The 21,900-nt window shown below is 41.5% G+C and overlaps 1 protein-coding gene across 15 annotated transcripts in view; it reads left to right on the top strand.

Annotated features, from left to right (window-relative positions):
* The window catches only part of TCF4 (transcription factor 4), a 552,151-nt gene that overhangs the window by 157,483 nt on the left and 372,768 nt on the right, over positions 1–21,900 (top strand). For all 15 annotated transcript variants that reach the window (XM_073543843.1, XM_073543847.1, XM_073543839.1 and 12 more), the window contains one exon: positions 1,423–1,519. In XM_073543843.1, coding sequence (XP_073399944.1) covers positions 1,423–1,519 — 97 coding nt within the window. The remainder of the gene's footprint in view (positions 1–1,422; positions 1,520–21,900) is intronic.

Genomic DNA, 21,900 nt, shown 5'->3' with positions numbered 1-21,900 from the left:
CACAGCCGAAGGACTAAATCAGCCTGAAGCTTGAAAGGGGGAAAACTAACTGCCCCAGAGCAGACCCCAAAGGAATAGATAGCCCCACACACATGTATTGACGGTGAAACAAGATGAAGGCACAAACACAGGCAGGAAAATAGGCTGAGCAAACGATGGGGCCCAAACTAACTAGAGAGGAAAGGAAAGGAAAGACACTGTCTGCAATCTGCAAAAAACCCTACAAAAATAATGTCCAACACTTCTGATAGCAAAATGAACCCTGAAGTCACTAGACTTCTCCCACTATATCAGCACTCTGAAATATTCTGAGACAGAGCAAAAAGAGACCAAACTAGTAAGGGACAAAAAGCATATTGGCAAAATACTGATAAATAAGAGTGGAAATTCAGCACAGCCCCCAGCCGGGGCTGGCAGACCACACAAAAAACTGAATAGACCAACAAAATCAAGTGTGAACATTAGCAGAAAAACTTAGCTTTAGATGACTGGAACAGAGTTGAAAACCAAGAGCTGACAAGCCAGAAGGAATCATCAGCAGCTGAATAGGGCGTCGGCTGTCTTAAATCCAATCTGAGACCCCTGAGGTCCAATCGTCACCCTCATTCTCAGGTGGCAGATCTCCACCTATCAAATCAGCCTCATTGCCTCCTGTTACCACCAGAGGGAGTTTTGGAAGGAGAACTCACAACTAGTGAACCAGAGAATGAACTCACAGCACAGTTCCTGAGATACTTAGGACTTTCTAATTAAAGCTACTTCCAGTGGGCATGGTTCTCAAGGTAATAATACAAAGTTGCCTAAAGACACGCCCCTGAGGATCCTGCAAGTCAATTTCTTTATGCTTTAATTACTCTGGGAAGCACGCTCTTTTGATAAAGACCATAAAAGTCAGCACTAAATAAAAAGTCCCTTATCTCTGAAACTGTATGGCGGATTAAAAAAAAAAAAATAAAATACTCAGGGGAGCAGCAGGAATAAAATGAAAGCAAACACTTGACACTTCTCACCTGGTGACAAATCCTCTTTAAGTCCATAAAATAACAACCTTCTGTTTCTGAAAACCTTAGGCAGTGGTTTAAAAATAAAAAAAAAATAAAAAATTAAGGTTCCTTTAGGCAGCTGCCTGACACCAGCCCGCTAACTATTTTTGGTAGGGTGTACCTAAATTAGACCCTCCCAGAAAGAGCCGCATGGCCCTATAGTAGGGGCATGCGCTGCCTGTACGACGCTGGCCATAATCCAGGCTATTTGTATGCATGTGTATGATGTGTGAATGTTTTTCCCTATGTTCATACATAATCTTGTGATCTAGCATAATCCCGTAGCGTGCGTTATATAATAACCCGTTATTACAGATGTTTGTACGACTTATGATATAAGGCCCCAATGCTGACCGCTCTCATTTTCATCTTTTACCAGAATTATGGGGAAGGATCTCACTATGAACACATGACAAACCGGGACCTGACGTCACATGATAATCTCTCCCCTCCATACGTCAATTCAAGATTACAAAGTAAGTCGCACATTATTATTGTTGTTTTGCTTAAAATTGACCTTAAATCTCTTAAAATGTATTTTCATTAAATATTTTAACAGGTTTGTATTTAATTGTATAAATGTAAAAAAAAAAAACCCCAGCTCTTCTACATCCGGGTGTGCACGCGCTCTTTCACTGAGTCTCTTCTCTGCTGGGGTGATTTTTGCGGTCTCATGCTTACATATGGATTGCATCGGCGTGACGGATTTCGTGTAGCACATTGGTGTTCCCTGTCTGGTGGGAACGGCCTCATGTTCTTCGAATCTGGACGCTTCGTTGCGACTCATGTTCTCCTTATAAAATCCTTCCATTAGGTTGTACTTTGTGTAATTTTCCAAATTTTAACATTCATGGCTTAAATTTTGGACAGATCTGCATCTACCTAGTAATTAAACATTTTTGGGTTGTCAGACACCTACAGATCAACAAGTTACCTCCCATACTGTGGATATCTGATGACTAGGGATGAGTAGACTCGTGGAAGTTCGAGTTCTGGTATCCAACCAAACTTTAGTCCCTAAGTTCGGTTTGAGTGCCAAAGCTATCCCCACCACCCTGTTCTTTACAGTTCAGGTTCGCTTATCTGTACTGATGACTTGTTTTCACAGGGTATCTCCTATAAGTTTGGAAATCACTAGTAATGTTCCATTGTACAGATAGTGCTCAGAAGTTTTAGATATTTCTCGCGTTCTGCCAAAATTCTACCTAATCTCCTTTTCAATCTTTGTTTTTGTTTATTTTATTTTTTTTTCCCTTTATCCTAGACTGCCAACTTTTTGGATACCAGTTCTTTTGTTAGATACCCACTGGCCTGTCCAAAGGGGTCTGTGCATGGCTGGATAACAGATCTTATTACAAGTTATCATTTTACTTTTATATTTCTTCGTTGGATATGCTTTTCATTTGAAATCAAAGCTTATCTTTTCTAAAATGCTGGAAATAGCATCTGGTTTGAATACGTTCACACAATCTGGATTTGACATAGGATTATCCAATATGTATTTACCAAAGGACCTGCAGCAGAAATCCAAGGCCGCCACATGGATGTGCATTCTGGACATACTGCAGATCCACTGGAGAATTAGGGTACTTTCACATTGCATTCTGTGTTGACCTGCCCCTGCTTCCTGTAGATGTAGACAGACCTGCTCCTACTTCCTGTAGAGATACAAATTCTGCCCCTACTTCCTGAAGACAAATACCCACCTCCACTACCTGTAGAGACAAAGACCAGCCCCCACTTCCTGTAGAGACAAAGACCTGCCCCCCATTTCCTGCAGAGAGATAAAGCACCGCTCCCACTTGCCGTAGAGAGGCGTAAACTTACCCCTACTTCCTGTAGAGAGACAAAGACCTGCCCCCCACTTCCTATAGAGAGACAAAGAATTGCCTCCCACTTCCTGTACAGAGAAAAAGACCCACCCCCACTTACCGTAAAGAGATGTAAACTTACTCCCACTTCCTGTGGAGAGACAAAGACCTGCTTTCATTACAAATACCAACCTCCACTACCTGTACAGAGGCAAAGACCTGCCCCTGCTTCCAAAAAAGAGACAAAGTCCCTCCCCAACTTCCTGTAAAGAGATAGAATTGCCCCCACTTTCTGTAGAGAGAGAAAGACCTGACCTCACTTCCTATAGAGTCAAAAACTCACCCAACTTCCTGAAGAGAGACAAAGACCCACCCCCACTCCCTATAGAGACAAAGACGCCCCCATTTCTTGTAGAGAGACAAAGACCCTTCCCACTTCCAGTAGAGAGTCAAAGACCGGCATGCACTTCCTATAAAGGGTCATAAACCCACCCCCACTTCCTGTAGAAAGGTAAGCACTTGCCCCATTTCCTGTAGTGAGACAAAGACCCGCTCCGACTTTCTGTTGAGTGATTAAAAACTCGCCTCCACTTCCTGAAAAGAGATAAAGACCCATCCCCACTTCCTATAGAGACAAAGACTTTCCCCCATTTCTTGTTGAGATACAAAGACCGGCACACACTTCCTGTAGAGCAAGATAAACCCATCCCCACTTCCTGTAGAAAGGTAAACACTCGCCTCCACTTCCTGTAGAGAGACAAAGGCTCGCCCCTCACTATTTATAGAGAAGCAAAGTCCTACCTCTACTTCCAATAAAGAGACAAAGACCTTCTTTTAATCTCCATACGGTACCTAATATTATATTTTATATTTTAAGAAACTAGTTTGCGCCACGGCATTTGTTCCTCCATACCAGCACTACTTGCTGCAACCACTAGGGTGTCTGTAGAGATACAGCTGTTTATGGTCGACCTGATCAGGACCTGCCAGGGTTGCCAACTTGACATTTTATTTTTTCTCAACAGCTTACCCAAAAAAATCATGGGCGGACAATTTTTATTTTTATGGACACATTGCAAAATCCATAGTAAATCAATATGATTATAAATGATCCATGTCTACAGCCCATAATTCCGATATGTAAATATCAGCTGCAGTCACTGTAAACTGTGAAATGATGATAATTACTGTCAAAATAATCAGCAAACGTTTCTCCAGCTTAAAAATATCTCATAGACGCATAGATTGTCCTAGAAATTCTGGAGAGTTGGGAGTTGCGTACAGATAGGCCCCCTAGTGGTGACAACAGGCAGCCAAAATTATATATAGAAACGGAAGAAGTGTGCTTAAAGAAACGGATCATTAAGTTTTCTCCTTGGTGTCACCTCCTCCTCACGAGGTAGACGTCTGTTGTGCTGTTTGCGTTGCAGTGAGGTATCGGTATATTACACCTGCTGAGCCAGACAACATCTGGGCTAATATAGACGCAGCCTCTCTGTGGCGAGCACATGTGCTCCTCTTAATTCAGCATTTTCTCTGCTGCCTAGATGGATACACAAAATGCAAACAATCCAGCAGAACAGGAAAGGTGCAAAACACGCCTAAAAATAGAGCCATTAATTGTAATTAAGTAAATCAGGACTTTTAAGTTGCAATGTGTTAATGAGGTCTCTGTAAAATGAACTGAAAATAAGGTGATAATTTAACCAGAGTGCAATGTATTCAGGTGTAAGCCCATCGTAACGGCGCGTAATTCCCAGCGGTCCTGCCCCGGGATTAGCCCCTGATTAGCTGCAGTAATGGAGTCAGGGAGGATATTGGAGATTGTGCCGCTGTCGTGCTTTATTCTATCAGCTGCAGAGCAGCAGAATGTGCACTGTCGCCTATCGGAGATACGTCATGGCTGGTGTAAGAACGACTCTCTCACCACAACAGTATGTGCAGGGAGGGATTCTGCCAAATTCCATCTTTTGATATGATTTGTAGAAACATCAAATCCTTACATTGGTGGTTCGGGGTTTGGGGCCGTTCCAGAAGAACATCTGAAGAATGGAAGAAAAAAACAGACTAGTACCTTTTTGTTATAAAAAAAAAAAAAATTTTTTTTTTTTAAACTTTTTTTTCATTTTTTTCTGTTTAAAAAAGTATTCAATCCTCAGTAATTATCTCTGTCTCTAGCTAATTTCTGTCCTTTCATTTCTTCCTCCCACCATTCCTGTCTTCCTTTCATCTTTCCTTCTCCTGCCATTCATTCCTTCTTTCCCCCCATCCTTCCTGTCTTCCTTCCTCCATCTTTCTTTTTCCCCTCTTTGGTCTCAGCCTCCCTGAAATCATTTTGCAAGGGTTTATCCAGAAAATCCTACCCACATTGAATATTAAAAAAAATACATTCATCACCTGTGTAATCTTTTCTTTCCTTGTTGCTTTCTTTGCTACTTTCTCTTCATCCCTTTCTTCTTTCCCTTCTTTCCTCCCTTCTTCTTTCCTCCCTTCTTCTTTCCTCCCTTCTTCTTTCCTCCCTTCTTCTTTACTTCCTTCTTCTTTCCTCCCTTCTTCTTTACTTCCTTCTTCTTTCCTCCCTTCTTCTTTCCTCCCTTCTTCTTTCCTCCCTTCTTCTGTACTTCTTTCCTGTTTTCCTTCATTTCCATATTTTTTGTCTTCCACCCTTCTACCTTTTCTCTTCCTTTCCTTCTTCCTCCTTTCCTTCCTCCCTCCCTTCTTCCCTATTTTCTTTAATTTCTTCCCATCATCCTTTTCTCTTCCTCACTTCCTTTTTTCTTCTGTTTTCATTCCCCTCCACCCATTCCTGCATTTCTTTCATATTTCCTTCTCCCATCATCCCTTCTTTCTTTCCTCCCACCTTTCCTGCTTAATCCTTCCTTTATTTGTTGCTTTTTTATTTGATACTTTCTATCTCATTTCCCTTTCTTTCCCATCTTCCTTCTTTCCTCCTTTTTTCTTTGCATCTGTCCTCTATTTTCCATTCTTCCTTTCCATTTTCTTCTCTTCCTCCCTTATTCCTTTTCTCTTCTTCACTTTTTCCATCTTTCCTTCCTCTTTTTTATTTCCTCCCTTCTTTCTTCCCTACTTTCTTTCCTTTCATCCCTTCCTCCTTTTCTCTCCCTACCTTCTTCCTTTTCACTTCCTTTTCTTTCCACACTTCTTCCTTCCTTCTTTGCTCTTTGATTTCCTTCCTCCCTGCATCTTCAAGGGCTTTTCCAAATTCTAAAAAAAATTTCTAGACATATGGAATGACTATGAAAAAAAAGAAAAAGCATTACTCATCCATTCATTATCTATTATCAATCTATATATTTATTTATTATCTATATATCTATGTATCTATCTATTATTTATCTATTATCTATCTATCATCTATCTATTATCTATGTATTCTCTATCTATCTAATATCTATCTATTTTATATATATCTATTATCTTTCTATCTATTTATCTATTATCTATCTGGCTGTCCATCCATTTATTTATCATTTATCTATCTATCATCTATATATAATTATCTGTCTATTATCTATTTATCTATTTATTATCTATCTATTATCTATTGATATATCTATTATCTATCATCTTTTATCTATCTATCCATTATCTATCTATCTATCTATCTATCTATCTATCAATCTATCTATCTATCTATCTATCTATCCTTGACCAGTGATTGATATTGATTGGTTGGTGCCTTCATCTTCTCTTTCACCCATTCCGTTTGTTAGTAAATACCTTCCATTGTGTAAATTAATTCCAGACGGTGACTTCAGCTGTTATACTAAGTGGCTTCTTTCTCACTTTGTACGGAGATTTTTGTTATCTCGCTGAATGTCTTGATATTTGTACCCTAACATCTGCTGGAAGTGTTGCTAATAAATGTTTTTTTTTCTGTTGTATTTTTGCACTAAAATGTTATTCATTGTCTCGAACAATTAAAATATGCTTTTTTGGCTTGTGAAGGCTAATGGTGGCGATTGCCAGAAATGTGAAATGCCAGATATAACAGGTCATATAAACCGTTATATTCCATAACATGGAGTGGCAATGACAAATGTGCTTCTCCTGCCAGGAAGGTCACCGAATAAGTGAGTGCCACGTACTAGCCTGATAATGAGCTGCAGGGGACGTATTACACAATATATCCATCTATATAACTGTAATGGCATTCTATTTTCTGTTCCAAAGCTTCATAGTGAATATTCTACTATTGGGAAGTGAATAGAAAAGTGTTGGTATCACATCACGGTTCATATCTTTGATATTCCTTAGAATAATTCCTGTAGAATTTTCAGAAATTTGCTGAATGCAGAGAATTTATTTATTTACTGTATATACTCGAGTATAAGCCGACCTGAGTATAAACTGAGGCCCCTAATTTTGCCACAGAAAAATTGGTAAGCTTATTGACTCGAGTATAAGCTGGGTATGCATTGTCCCATCATCCCTGTCCCATCCTTCCATGTATGGCTCAGCTCCCTGTCCTCCCCCATGCTCCCCTGTCCTCCTCAGTGCTCCCCATCCTCCATGCTCCCCCGTCCTCCTCCATGCTCCTCAGTGCATTCCCCGTCCTCCTCAGTGCTCCCCCGTCCTGCTCTGTGCTCCTCTGTGCTCCTCTGTGCTCCCCCATCCTGCTCTGTGCTCCCCTGTCCTCCTCTGTGCTCCCCCCATCCTGCTCCGTTCTCCTCTGTGCTCCCCCTTCCTGCTCTGTGCTCCCCCCGTCCTGCTCCATGCTCCCCCATCATGCTCCGTGCTTCCCCTGTCCTCCTCTGTGCTTCCCCCGTCCACCCCATTATACTCACCCTGCTGTGCCATCGCTTACTGTCCCTGCATCCTCCGTTGTCCCAGGGCTGGCAGCTTCTTCCTGTGTTGAGCGGTCACATAGTACCGCTCATTAAGGTCATGAATATGGATGCCACGCCTATGGGAGAGGAGTTGCATCCATATTCATGACCTTTGTAAGTTTGTACCATTTGACCGCTCAACACAGGAAGAAGCTGAGTTTGATGTCCCAGCCACCTGCTCCTGCTGCCGCTACCCCTCCCCCACTGGTTTCTACACCATGACTTGTGTATAAGCCGAGGGGGCATTTTCAGCACAAAAAAATGTGCTGAAAATCTCAGCTTATACACGAGTATATACGGTATTAAAAAGAATTGAAAAAAATTGTGATTCTCCTTGTGCAAATCCCAAAAAATTCTTGCTACCAATTTGGTTATTCTAAACATTTTGGAGAAGTCACCCCAGATCTTTTGTGTATGAGGCGTGTGTGGATCCTTCTGTCTCTTCATGTGATCCCAGACAGACTGGATGGTGTGAGATCAGGGCTCTCTGGGGGCCAGATCATCACTTACAGGACTTAATGACATTGACTGGATGTTTGGGGTTGTTGTTCTGCTGCAGAATAAACTTGGAGTGAATCAGACGTCCCCCTGATGGTATTACATGATGGATAAGCATCTGACTGCATTACTCAGCATGAAGGACACCAAGAAATGTGCAACGTTGAGGACTATAGACACAGTGGCTACAGTCATCTAAAGTTTGGAGGAGTCTGGCCAGAAGTGGTCTTCGTGGAAGAATTGAAGACAAAAAGGCCCAGACCTTTCACGTCAAATCAAAAACAAGTGACTCAACTATGTGCAAAGGCATAGGAACTAAGAGAAAAAATGGCAGAAGGTGCTCTGGACGGATGGGTCACTTAATGGCTGTAGCTGAAGGCGGTTTGTTTGCCAAAGGGCTGGAGAGTGAAACAATGAGGGTCAACAGGAACCGTGACCCATGGTGGAGGGTCCTGAAAACTTGGAGCTGCATATCTGCAAATGGTGTTGGGAATTTGGGACTTAATAGAGTCCTCAATGCTAAGAGATACTTATCCATTGTCACGAGGACCTGTCCTGTGAGACACGACCCTCAGGCCGGTAACAGAAACAGCAAGACACGGGGGAAGGGGCAACAGTTACAACGGTGGGCCTTGCGATAGGGAGCGGGACGTGGAGACCTCCTGCACTCCCCTGAGTCAGTGTCCCTCCACTCCTAACGATCCCTAGGCCGGTTCTGCACCGGGCGCCGATCAGGATACCTGTCACCCTAGCACACCCTACACCTATCCCTTGCTAGGGTGCTGGGTGGTGCAGGCACTAGTCCCACCGCTGTACTAATACACACCAGGGAAAAATACAAACAGGGGAAACACAAAAAGACTTATCTTGCTCTGCTGCAGCACCAGGCAGCAGAGTGCATCACCGGATTAACTTTTCGCAGTGGCTCGACACCTCAGAGCCAGCTGCCACCTTCACCATCTCACTCTGCTGCGGACACTGGGCAGCCAGAGTTCAACACCAGTTTCAGCAGTGGCTCCAACCTTCAAGCCAGCTGCTAACTTCACCAGGTTTCTGCAGTGGCTTCACACCTCAGCCAGCTGCTCCCTTCGCCGTGGTTGGAATCCCAAAAAGACGCTATCACCAACCCCTGCTCATAGACCATGTGACCCGAAATAGGAAAAGGGAATGGTCAAATGATCAGGGGTCAAACACTGCTATAATCCCAGTGACCACCGGGGCAAAAGGCAAAGCAAAGAAAACATCAAGTGCAATGACCCTAACGGCCACCCGGGGGCATAACTAGAACTGAAACCACCAGCGTGCAATGACCCTAATGGCCACCGGGGGCAAAACTAGAACTGAAACCACCAGCGTGCAATGACCCTAATCGCCACTGGGGGCAAAACTAGAACTGAAACCACCACAGTGCAAGAAAAAAAAAAAAGGTTACTAGTGCATTTTATCTGTCATGATCCAGCATGCATCATGACATTCATCATGTAATACCATAATGGAATCATCTGATTGGCAGTAAATTTATTCCACAGCAGAATAACGACCCTCCAATCTCATTAAGAACTAGGAGTCCTGAAAGTGATGATCAGGCCCCCACAGAGTCCTGATCTCACATCATCCAACATCTCTGGGATCACACAAAGAGAAAGAAGGATTTTCACGAGCCTCACACACAGAAGATCTGGAGTCAGTTCTCCAAGATGTTTGGAACAACCTCCTGCTGAGTTCCTTCAAAAACTGCGTGCAAGTGACAAGTATCGAGAAGAACCAATTAAGATGATGAGCGGTCACCAAATATAGATTTAAGCTTTCAGGTGAATAAAATTAAGAAAACAATGAATTAACGAACATAAAATTTAGTTTATTGATATTTTTTTTTTTCACAAAAGTCACATTTTGATTACGGGAACTTTAGGGTATTTTTTGCTATTTTATTATTGTTTTCTTGTTCATTTTTATTTTCATTATTCTCAAATGAAAAAAAATCATTAATGGCATTTTGTTTCATTTTAGTGCACATGAAGATGTGTAATACGGCCCCTTTATCTTATATTACATCTCCTTTTGCCTCTAGTTTTATACAGAGGTGCAAATTTTGGTTGGGGCCATATTATAGCTACTCTTTCCTTTAACCATTAACTCTAGGAGAAACTCTTGGGAGGAGCCTAGAGGTTGATAGGACGGACCTATAAGTGTTACATGGTCCATCCTCCACACCCATGAGCAACTAAATAGGATTTTTGCATTTCGGGGTCAGATCCACCTACAGATATCAGAAGAGGCGGCTCATACCTCTAGTTTTACATTTAATTTCTCATTAAGAAAAAATAAAAATCATGTTTCATATAGCGAGAGCTCATCCGAGACCGGAGACTAGAGAGACTGATTCACTACATTTCTTTTCTCCATTCCCATGCGTAGCTGCTTTCCATATTCCGCAGGTAGTGATTTTTTTTCCATCTAGTTGTCAGTGATTCTTTATGTGATTTTAAAAATGTTCACATTCATGGCCTATCTAGTAATAACCATTTCTGAGGGTTGGACCCCCAGGGATCAACAAGTTTCCTCCTGTGCTGTGGATAGCTGATGATGACTAAAGATGAGCGGACCCATGGAAGTCCGGGTTCTGGTACCCGACCCAAACTTCCAAAGTTAGGTTCGGGTACCAGAACTGTACCCGAACTTAAACCGTAACCCCATTGTAAACAATGGGGACTTGAACTTTAGAGCAGGAGAATCTTTCTCTTTCTCTCCTCTCAGACTTCCCTCGGAACTTCGAACTTTGCAACAATGCTAAAAAATAATGGGATTTCATAAGTATTTATTAAAGAGTTATGCCTGGAGAGCTGACAATTGTTTTCTAATAACTGACGTATACATTTTTACCTAAAAAAATATTATTCTATTGCACGCTGCATGATAGTATTTGATGAATTCTACGATGAAACCTATAACATTTTATTTGGCTAGACAGTATATGTGTAACTCAGATCTCCATTTTTCGAATATGGCGCTCCAAATCCCCGGTATAGACATAGTTAAATGATAAATAAATGAAACTTTTGGCCACCACCACGTGGAGCTGGTGAGCCTACTGAATATTGTGAATGCATTAAACTCAAAAACAAAACAGTATTCAGTCAACGTATGAGCTCCCTCTAGTGGACACTCCATTATTTATCATCTAACAGGAAATTTGGAGCTACAGTACAGACCAAAAGTTTGGACACATCTTCTCATTCAAAGAGTTTTCTTTATTTTCATGACTATGAAAATTGTGGATTCACTCTGAAGGCATCAAAACTATGAATTACCACATGTGGAATTATATAATTAACAAAAAAGTGTGAAACAACTGAAAATATGTCTTATATTCTAGGTTCTTCAAAGTAGCCACCTTTTGCTGTGATTTCTGCTTTGCACACTCTTGGCGTTCTCTTGATGAGCTTCAAGAGGTAGTCACCGGAAATGGTTTTCACTTCACAGGTGTGCCCTGTCAGGTTTAATAAGTGGGATTTCTTCCCTTATAAATGGGGTTGGGACCATCAGTTGTGTTGTGCAGAACTCTGGGGGATACATAGCTGATAGTCCTACTGAATAGACTGTTAGAATTTGTGTTATGGCAAGAAAAAAGCAGCTGAGTAAAGAAAAACGAGTGGCCATCATTACTTTAAGAAATGAAGGTTAGTCAGTCCGAAAAATTGGGAAAACTTTGAAAGTGTCCCCAAGTGCAGTGGCAAAAACCATCAAGCGCTACAAAGCAACTGGCTCACATGAGGACCGCCCCAGGAAAGGAAGACCAAGAGTCACCTCTGCTGCAGAGGATAAGTTCATTCGAGTCACCGGCCTCAGAAATCGCAGGTTAACAGCAGCTCAGATTAGAGACCAGGTCAATGCCACACAGAGTTCTAGCAGCAGACACATCTCTACAACAACTGTTAAGAGGAGACTTTGTGCAGCAGGCCTTCATGGTAAAATAGCTGCTAGGAAACCACTGCTAAGGACAGGCAACAAGCAGAAGAGACTTGTTTGGGCTAAAGAACACAAGGAATGGACATTAGACCAGTGGAAATCTGTGCTTTGGTCTGATGAGTCCAATTTGAGATCTTTGGTTCCAACCACCGTGTCTTTGTGCGATGCAGAAAAGGTGAACGGATGGACTCTACATGCCTGGTTCCCAGCGAGAAGCATGGAGGAGGAGGTGTGATGGTGTGGGGGTGCTTTGCTGGTGACACTGTTGGGGATTTATTAAAAATTGAAGGCATACTGAACCAGCATGGCTACCACAGCATCTTGCAGCGGCATGCTATTCCATCCGGTTTGTGTTTAGTTGGACCATCATTTATTTTTCAACAGGACAATGACCCCAAACACACCTCCAGGCTGTGTAAGGGCTATCTGACCAAGAAGGAGAGTGATGGGGTGCTACACCAGAAGACCTGGCCTCCACAGTCACCAGACCTGAACCCAATCGAGATGGTTTGGGGTGAGCTGGACCGCAGAGTGAGGCAAAAGGGCCAACAAGTGCTAAGCATCTCTGGGAACTCCTTCAAGACTGTTGGAAGACCATTTCCGGTGACTACCTCTTGAAGCTCATCAAGAGAATGCCAAGAGGGTGCAAAACAGTAATCAAAGCAAAAGGTGGCTACTTTGAAGAACCTAGAATATAAGACATATTTTCAGTTGTTTCACACTTTTTGGTTAATTATATAATTCCGCATGTGTTAATTCATAGTTTTGATGCCTTCAGAGTGAATCTAAAATTTTCATAGTCATGAAAATAAACAAACCTCTTTGAATGAGAGAATTGATTCTTCCTGAATTTCGCCAATAATTAGCCAGAATCTGATTTTTTTTTGTGTGTGATTTAATTAATTTTTACAAATTCATCTGGCCCCCCATTTTTTCTGGACTTTTTGAGTTCTTGGAAGGGGTTAACAAAACGATAGAAGATTATATTATTTTGTACTGGGCGGAGATAGATCTAGGACAGGTAAGCATAATGCTTTTTCACCCCTTCTCGCCTGGGTCTGGAGAGACCTCACAGTATAATAATTGTCTTTTTGTGGAGGTAATCGGTTTGGTCTGAATCGAATTTTGGGCAAATTGAACCCAATACGAAATTGAAAAAAATTCGCTCTTTTTTACTGATGTAAAATATAAAATTAATAAAAAGATGTAATAAAAATGCACAATGATAAATACATTCAGACATGCCGCAGATGAGGCTCCGGTGTTCCCGGATTTTACCATCCTGGTACTTATAGAACTGAACTCGCTACTTATGCAAATTAATCTCCTTCCAGAGGGCACTTTTTTTTTCCTATAGGTATAAATTAGCACACACTCTTTATATCGAAACCTTAAAAAAAAATGTTATGAAGGAATTTGGAATTTAGTTTTGTTACTTTTTTTTGTGTGTGTGTTAATTGATAGCCTTTTGCATGTGCCGAAAATTATAGTGTTTAAGAGCCGTATTCTCGTTCTTGGATGCCGAGGCTTTTCTTTTCTTTACAAAAAGGGTTATTTTTCCACTCTATCCTCAAGTATAAAAGTACAGCTCATGCAAATTACATTCTCAGCTCCACATCTCCCTAATTAACCCCTTCTCCTCCCGTGTAATTGGCCATCATCTATAAACCTGTGGATCCCACGCAAATTTCATGGTGGCGTTATCAAATTGCAAATATTTTGGTAGGCAGGTTTTTTTTTTTTTTTTTTTATAAGCTTCAGGATGCAGGAGGTGATTTGCTTTGGCTTAGAGAGTGGTCAGATAAGGGTGCATAACCGGCCATGGCTGGAAGGAGGCGCCATTAGCACTGACAGAACTTGCAGCCATGATTAGATACTTGGTGTTCCCGGATGCACCTCCATTCCTTTCTTGATTGATTGACCTCTGTTTGTGCATTGTATGGTTGTATTATTTGGGCACCATATGGTGCTAAAGAGGGGGTGGCACCAGCAGAAGGTACTGCACCATGCACATCCTTGTGATATGTCCAATTAGGACTTATGGGCAGAAGACTCTTGCTCGAGACCCCACCACCTCCCCCGAGAACTGGTAGCAGGCAGTGGCTATCGGTCTGGCAAACCCGCTCCATTAATGGGACTATTTATGTAGTGGTCGCTGCATTAGAAATGAGAAACTGATCAGTGGAGGCTTTGGTAATCAGTCACTCGTGCAACCTTTTGGTGCCATTTTCCTTTGCAAAAAATTAAGATGTTACAGTCAAATAGTTGTCACCCTATTATTTAGGTTTCCAAAAGTGTTAAAAAGTCTAAGACATCGCAAACATGATACATGTTTGCTTTATCGTGGAGCACATATCGACGATGTTTCGACACTCGGAGCTTCCTCAGGTTCTACAACATTGGTGCTCCTTGAATTTGGGCTTTTTTTGACTTATTGGGATGATCATGATGGAACTCGCCCACAAATGGAATGCCATCCTTGGATCTAGTGGACAAGACATCCGCTCTGTAACTTCCTACCTTGTAATGTGCGCACAGCCCATGAACTGAAGGTTCTCACCCGGCTCTTGGTAACGTAGAGTGAGAGACAGAGGATGGCTCCACGAGTCCGTTTTTTTTTAATGTGTTATCCATTATTCTTATGGATAAATCATGCATCCTTTACAATGAATGTGCCTTTTCACATGTCCAAAAAAAACCTCTAAAAAATGGGTGGAGACGTGTCCTACTGGGATTAGTGTTGCAGATCAAATTTGCCAAAGCCAGTCAATGGAATGGGAAAAAAACATGCATGGATGTTTTTCTGCTATTTGCTGATTAATGGGTAAGAGAAGCAAATATGTTTTTTTTAAAAATGGATCTTACAAGGATTGGAAAGCTGAAACACGGACTAAAATGGGTCGAACACACTAAAAAAAAAAACATGGACCATTTTTCACATATGAGAGAAAAAGTCGACACGTGAAACCGGATTTCGCCAAAAGCTGTGACCGGCTGTGGCTGCTACCTTTACACCTTTTAAGCTCCTGTTCCATGACCAGCGCTACATGTGGTCACTTGTTAGAAGTCTTAACCCTCAGTGATCACAATGTTAAAGGATGGAACACTTAAATGGGTTAAGTTGAAGGGAAGTGCACGGAGCATCCCGCTGAGCTCCAGCTCCAGTATACCATGTTATTATCTTGCAAGGTATAGGATTTACCTGTTGTGAGCCCTGTCGCACAAGAAATTACGTCTCTATAATTATAGAGCAAGGAGGAAGCACTTGTATCTCAACCTTCTTACAATTTTAGAATTTAGACGGCCTTCTTCTAAACATGATTTCAGGGGAAGAGACGCAATGCCGGAATCTACAGCTACTTGACTTATGGGGGGTATTTTAGATTTTATCAATTCCTCCATCCCCCTTACCTCCTTATCTTTCAAACACATAATCACCGCGTATTTTACACTTCCCCTGCTACACTCCCTTAGGGAAGTAAAAACACCAACTCCAATTGGGTTTGAAAAAGATCAAGCAGTGGCCCCAATTTTGGCTTTATTGATCATGGTCATCCATTTTGTATTCCAAAATCTACTTTCTGTGTTCTTTTCAAAGTAGATACATTTACAGTGGGGCAAAAAAGTATTTAGTCAGTCAGCAATAGTGCAAGTTCCACCACTTAAAAAGATGAGAGGTGTCTGTAATTTACATCATAGGTAGACCTCAACTATGGGAGACAAACTGAGAAAAAAAAATCCAGAAAATCACATTGTCTGTTTTTTTTTCCTTTTATTTGCATATTATGGTGGAAAATAAGTATTTGGTCAGAAACAAGCAATCAATATTTCTGGCTCTCACAGACCTGTAACTTCTTCTTTAAGAGTCTCCTCTTTCCTCCACTCATTACCTGTAGTAATGGCACCTGTTTAAACTTGTTATCAGTATAAAAAGACACCTGTGCACACCCTCAAACAGTCTGACTCCAAACTCCACTATGGTGAAGACCAAAGAGCTGTCAAAGGACACCAGAAACAAAATTGTAGCCCTGCACCAGGCTGGGAAGACTGAATCTGCAATAGCCAACCAGCTTGGAGTGAATAAATCAACTGTGGGAGCAATAATTAGAAAATGGAAGACATACAAGACCACTGATAATCTCCCTCGATCTGGTGCTCCACGCAAAATCCCACCCCGTGGGGTCAGAATGATCACAAGAACGGTGAGCAAAAATCCCAGAACCACGCGGGGGGACCTAGTGAATGAACTGCAGAGAGCTGGGACCAATGTAACAAGGCCTACCATAAGTAACACACTACGCCACCATGGACTCAGATCCTGCAGTGCCAGACGTGTCCCACTGCTTAAGCCTGTACATGTCCGGGCCCGTCTGAAGTTTGCTAGAGAGCATTTGGATGATCCAGAGGAGTTTTGGGAGAATGTCCTATGGTCTGATGAAACCAAACTGGAACTGTTTGGTAGAAACTCAACTTGTCGTGTTTGGAGGAAAAAGAATACTGAGTTGCATCCATCAAACACCATACCTACTGTAAAGCATGGTGGTGGAAACATCATGCTTTGGGGCTGTTTCTCTGCAAAGGGGCCAGGACGACTGATCCGGGTACATGAAAGAATGAATGGGGCCATGTATCGTGAGATTTTGAGTGCAAACCTCCTTCCATCAGCAAGGGCATTGATGATGAAACGTGGCTGGGTCTTTCAACATGACAATGATCCAAAGCACACCGCCAGGGCAACGAAGGAGTGGCTTCGTAAGAAGCATTTCAAGGTCCTGGAGTGGCCTAGCCAGTCTCCAGATCTCAACCCTATAGAAAACCTTTGGAGGGAGTTGAAAGTCCGTGTTGCCAAGCGAAAAACCAAAAACATCACTGCTCTAGAGGAGATCTGCATGGAGGAATGGGCCAACATACCAACAACAGTGTGTGGCAACCTTGTGAAGACTTACAGAAAACGTTTGACCTCTGTCATTGCCAACAAAGGATATATCACAAAGAATTGAGATGAAATTTTGTTTCTGACCAAATACTTATTTTCCACCATAATATGCAAATAAAAGGAAAAAAAAACAGACAATGTGATTTTCTGGATTTTTTTTTCTCAGTTTGTCTCCCATAGTTGAGGTCTACCTATGATGTAAATTACAGACGCCTCTCATCTTTTTAAGTGGTGGAACTTGCACTATTGCTGACTGACTAAATACTTTTTTGCCCCACTGTATATATTACAGAAATAGGTTAAAAGTATGGAAAGAGGACGTGGGGGAAAGTAATAGGAATAAAAGTAGATTGTGACACCAACAAGTCGTTAGGCTGGATAGTCAAGAGGTCCGGGGTCAGTTTCCAAGAGGGCTCGTCCTAAGTAAAGGGATAAGGCAAAGGCATAGTCAGGTCAAGACAAAAAGGCAAGGCAAATGAGTAGTCAAGTCAAGGTCCAAGGTCGGACAGTAAAGATCAAATACAGGAACACAGAGAACAGAGCAAGGACACACCATTTGAGTAAAACTGGAATTGGTACTAATTGGTGGCAGAGAACCAGTGAAATAGCCAGGTAATCACTCGAATAGCAGAGACATGGAGGAAGCCCCTAGACATCCTGGCCCTGATTGGACGGCTGAACTGTGACTCACTGCCTCCGAACACACCTATAGGTTTAATCGTGACAAGATTATAATAAAGTATAAGGAGAAGGGTGAAGAGGTTTCGTGAGGGATGGGAGGGACAAAACGAGAGAATCCATATCATGACCCATTTTTTTTAAACCTGACAAGTATCACTTTATGTGACAATCCTGAGATTATTTCTTAGCAACACATTGTACTTTATCTGAAATTTGACAAAAATGTCAAAAAATTGTTAGCGATTTTCAAACTTTGCTTTTTTATACCTTTAAACTAGATAGTCATACTGCAGAAACTGGTCAGCCAGCAACATTTTATCGTGCGTGTTTAAATCCGCAACATTCCAAATTCTCTAATTTTGCATTAAATGTGAAAAATCCACAGGTTAAAAAATGCACGTAATCAACACAACACATGATCAATAAAGTTTTGTCAAAGCCAAATAACAGCAAGTATAAAAAACAAAACATAGCAAAAACAAAACCGCTTTTTTTACCATATGCCATACTTAAAAAGAGACTACCACAGTGTTAAAAACTAGATAAAGTCACATGTAAAAAAAAAAAGATACTCAAAAATGCAGTGAAAAGATGCAAATTGCTGAATTTACCTAGAAAAAGTAGAAATACTACCAAAAATCTGCAATATCAACAACTCACTAAATACTCATCATGAGAAAACGGCCTTAGGATGTCAGACGAGTTAAAGTTTAGCATAAATTTCTCATTTTTTCAAGGAAACTTACATATTTTTTATGAACCTATAAAGGATTGAAGTGACTTCAAGTTGGAAAAAAAAAACAAAAGTGATAGTTTTTAAAAAATGTACCCCTCAAATTATTAAAAACTGTTATTATAAAATTTGTCAATCCTTCGGGTGCTTCACAGTGTCACATCTATATCAGCGCCTGGCTGCCCTTCCTGACTCTCCTTCCGTCACTGGGCAGCGCCATGTTCTTATTGCTGGAGACCCAATGTGACAATTCTTGCTTTGTGTCCTTTGGGACTTGTAGTTCTAACCAGGCTGGGAGATCCTGAGTTAAGTTCTGTTAGTGTTTCCTCCCTTCTTTCTGTGTGGGACTGCAGGATATTTAAGCTCCTGGAATCCTGCTGTCCACTGCCAGTTATGACTTTACAATGATCAGTGAATGGTTGTGTCATTGCATTGCCAGTGCACATTCCTGATTTTTGACCTCTGCTTGTTTTTTTTGCCTACATTTCTACTTTACAATTTGATCCCTGCACCAACCTCCTGGTTATGACCTTGAGAACAGACCATTATTTCTGCCAGCCTGCATCACCAGCCAGCAGCTGACTTGGTGACACTAAGGCCGGAGTCACACTACCGTAGAATATGGACAAGTGCTATGCGAGAAATCATCGTGTTAATCTATGGGGCAGCTCACATCACCGTATTTTTTTCTCGGGTGTATTCGACGTGCGTGTAAATTCGCAGCATGCTGCAATTGTACGCGTCTATCGTCTGAGACTCGCTAATGCAAGTCTATGGGCTCGAGAAAAGCTCGGACGCCACACGGACCATCCATGTAGCTTGTGACAAATACGCACACATTTTAAACACAGTGAGAAATGTAAAGCCATACACATGTCATACGGATGCGAGAAAATCGCATCGCAAACGCATTACACACGGATGATAATACGGAGAACACTTGTGCGACTCTCGGCAGGGAGACTCAGACCGATTTTCCATAAGTTTAGTGTGCCGCCGGCCTAACTCAGAGCCCACTGTGTAAGTCCATATTTCTGTATGAGGGTTAAAGGGTGAAGTCAAGAGCAACCCCGGAAACTGGTAAATGGAGTGGTCTGTGCCAGGTCTCTGTGGTTGCCCTTTTACGCACCGCTGTCAATGTTAAGTGGATTGAAAAATGAACAATTACATTGTTTTCCCATTAATTTATTGCTTTACTCTATTTTTTTTGATTCTTCCAAAAAGATAATAGAAGAAAGTAGATCGTATAATTTGTTATGCAACTTTTCCAAAATGTGGCAATATCCTATATGTGGTCAAAAAACTGCTGTTTTAGGGAAACGGCAGGGCTCGGAAGGGAAGAAAGGTGATTGATTGTTGTAACACAAACTTGGCTGGAATAGAATGTGGACACCACATCGTAGAATGCAAAGCTGCCAAGGTGCCAGAAAAAGGAGGAACCCCCAACAAGGCACCACATTTTGGAAACCAAACCCTTCAACGAATTAATCAAAGGCTGTATGCACACGGGATCTTTTTTTTTAGGCAGATTCTACCCAGAATCTGTCTGAAAAATCATCACAAAAGCGCCCCATAAAGCAAAAATGGTGCACAGCAAAGTCAAAATGACCTTGCTGTGCACATGTTCCGTCTTATTTCACTTCTTTTAGGCACTTCAGATTTTAGAGAATTTTCAACTCCAAGGTGTTTCAAAGAATTTAATAAGATTGAGCCTTGAAAATGAAAAATATAATGCTTTTTTTTCCACTAAAATTTTAACTTTTTACTCAAAATTTTTCATTTTCAAAAGGGGTAATAGGAGAAAATGGACCCCCACATTTTTTATGCAATGTCTAGCAAATGTGGCAATACCCAAAATGTGGTTGTAAACTACTGTTTGGGCAGACGGCGTGGCTTGGAAGGGAAGGAGCATCATTTGTGTTTTGGAACGCAAATTTTGTTGTAATAACTTGTGGGAACCAATGCCATCAGCAGAGACTCTGAAGGCCCAGAACTGCAAAACCCTGCAAATTTCACTAGATTCGTTTTGGTGGCGAGGCATGTCCTTTTTCGAAAATCTTTGTCCTATCAGAAACATGGAAACCTCCTATTTTTCTATTGACAGATACCGGACCTGACTGAGGGCTTGTTTTTGTTGCATGAGTTGTGGGGTCTTGGTTTTTTAGACAATGCATTTTTATTGATACTTATTTTGGGATGTATAACTTTTTGTTAATTTTTTTTATTCAGATTTATCAGATACAGAAAAAAAACAGTAATTCAGGAATATTTTTTGGCCATTCACTATATGGCCTTATTTTTGGGGGTAGTACAGTTTCAGCCTTACCAAATTTATATAGTCTTTTTATGATTTGCACACTTAAATTGAAGAGAAAAGAAGGTATGCAGAGTCAAGGATCACTGTGAATATAAGAAATATTGATTACCACACAAGACAAAATGAAAACTATTAAAAACCACTTAAAAAGCACATAGGCCATAACAATAAGTCAGACAACAACACTGTAGCATTGTAGTCTATTTTATCTGTCTGTAGAAAAATACAATAAAAGACAAAAATATACACCACGGTATTATCTATGCATATTTGGAAAAATAAAACATATATAGCAGTCAAGGATCTATGCTTAGAGCTCTATACACAAAAGGTCACCTGAGGGATAAATCACAAAATGCAAGAATGCAAGCTATATCATAGTAGAATGCTATCACATGAACTAGGAGCCTAGTGTACAAAAAAAAGGCAAATTATTTATAACACAGCAGCAGAGTATGCTACCTCCATAATAGAGAACTGTGCTATAGCATAGAAAATGAACCAAGCACAAAGAAACTATATACGGATGGCTTCATCAGGTATGAGAGTATGGCAGCACATGTATCGCCACTTAAAGATGTGGCTTCTTCAGTGGTGAGAGTATGGCAGCACACGTATCGCCACTTAAAGATGTGGCTTCAGGAGTGAAAGTATGGCCTCATGCGTATCGCGACTTAGAGATCTGAATTCATCAGGGGTGAGAGGATGGCCCCACGCGTATCGCCGCTTAGAGATGTGGCTTCTTCAGTGGTGAGAGTATGGCAGCACACGTATCGCCACTTAAAGATGTGGCTTCTTCAGTGGTGAGAGTATGGCAGCACACGTATCGCCACTTCGAGATGTGGCTTCTTCAGTGGTGAGAGTATGGCAGCACACGTATCACCACTTAAAGATGTGGCTTCAGGGGTGAGAGGGTGGACCCACACGTATCATCGCTTAGAGATGTGGCTTCTTCAGTGGTGAGAGTATGGTAGCACACGTATCGCCACTTAAAGATGTGGCTTCAGGAGTGAGAGTATGGCCTCATGCGTATTGCGACTTAGAGATCTGAATTCATCAGGG

Source organism: Dendrobates tinctorius, unplaced genomic scaffold (assembly GCF_039654945.1).
Source record: "Dendrobates tinctorius isolate UK_male_01 unplaced genomic scaffold, ASM3965494v1 ptg000135l, whole genome shotgun sequence".
NCBI lineage: Eukaryota > Metazoa > Chordata > Amphibia > Anura > Dendrobatidae > Dendrobates > Dendrobates tinctorius.
Note: the sequence above shows the minus strand (reverse complement) of the source record. Positions and strands in the feature narration are given on the sequence as shown.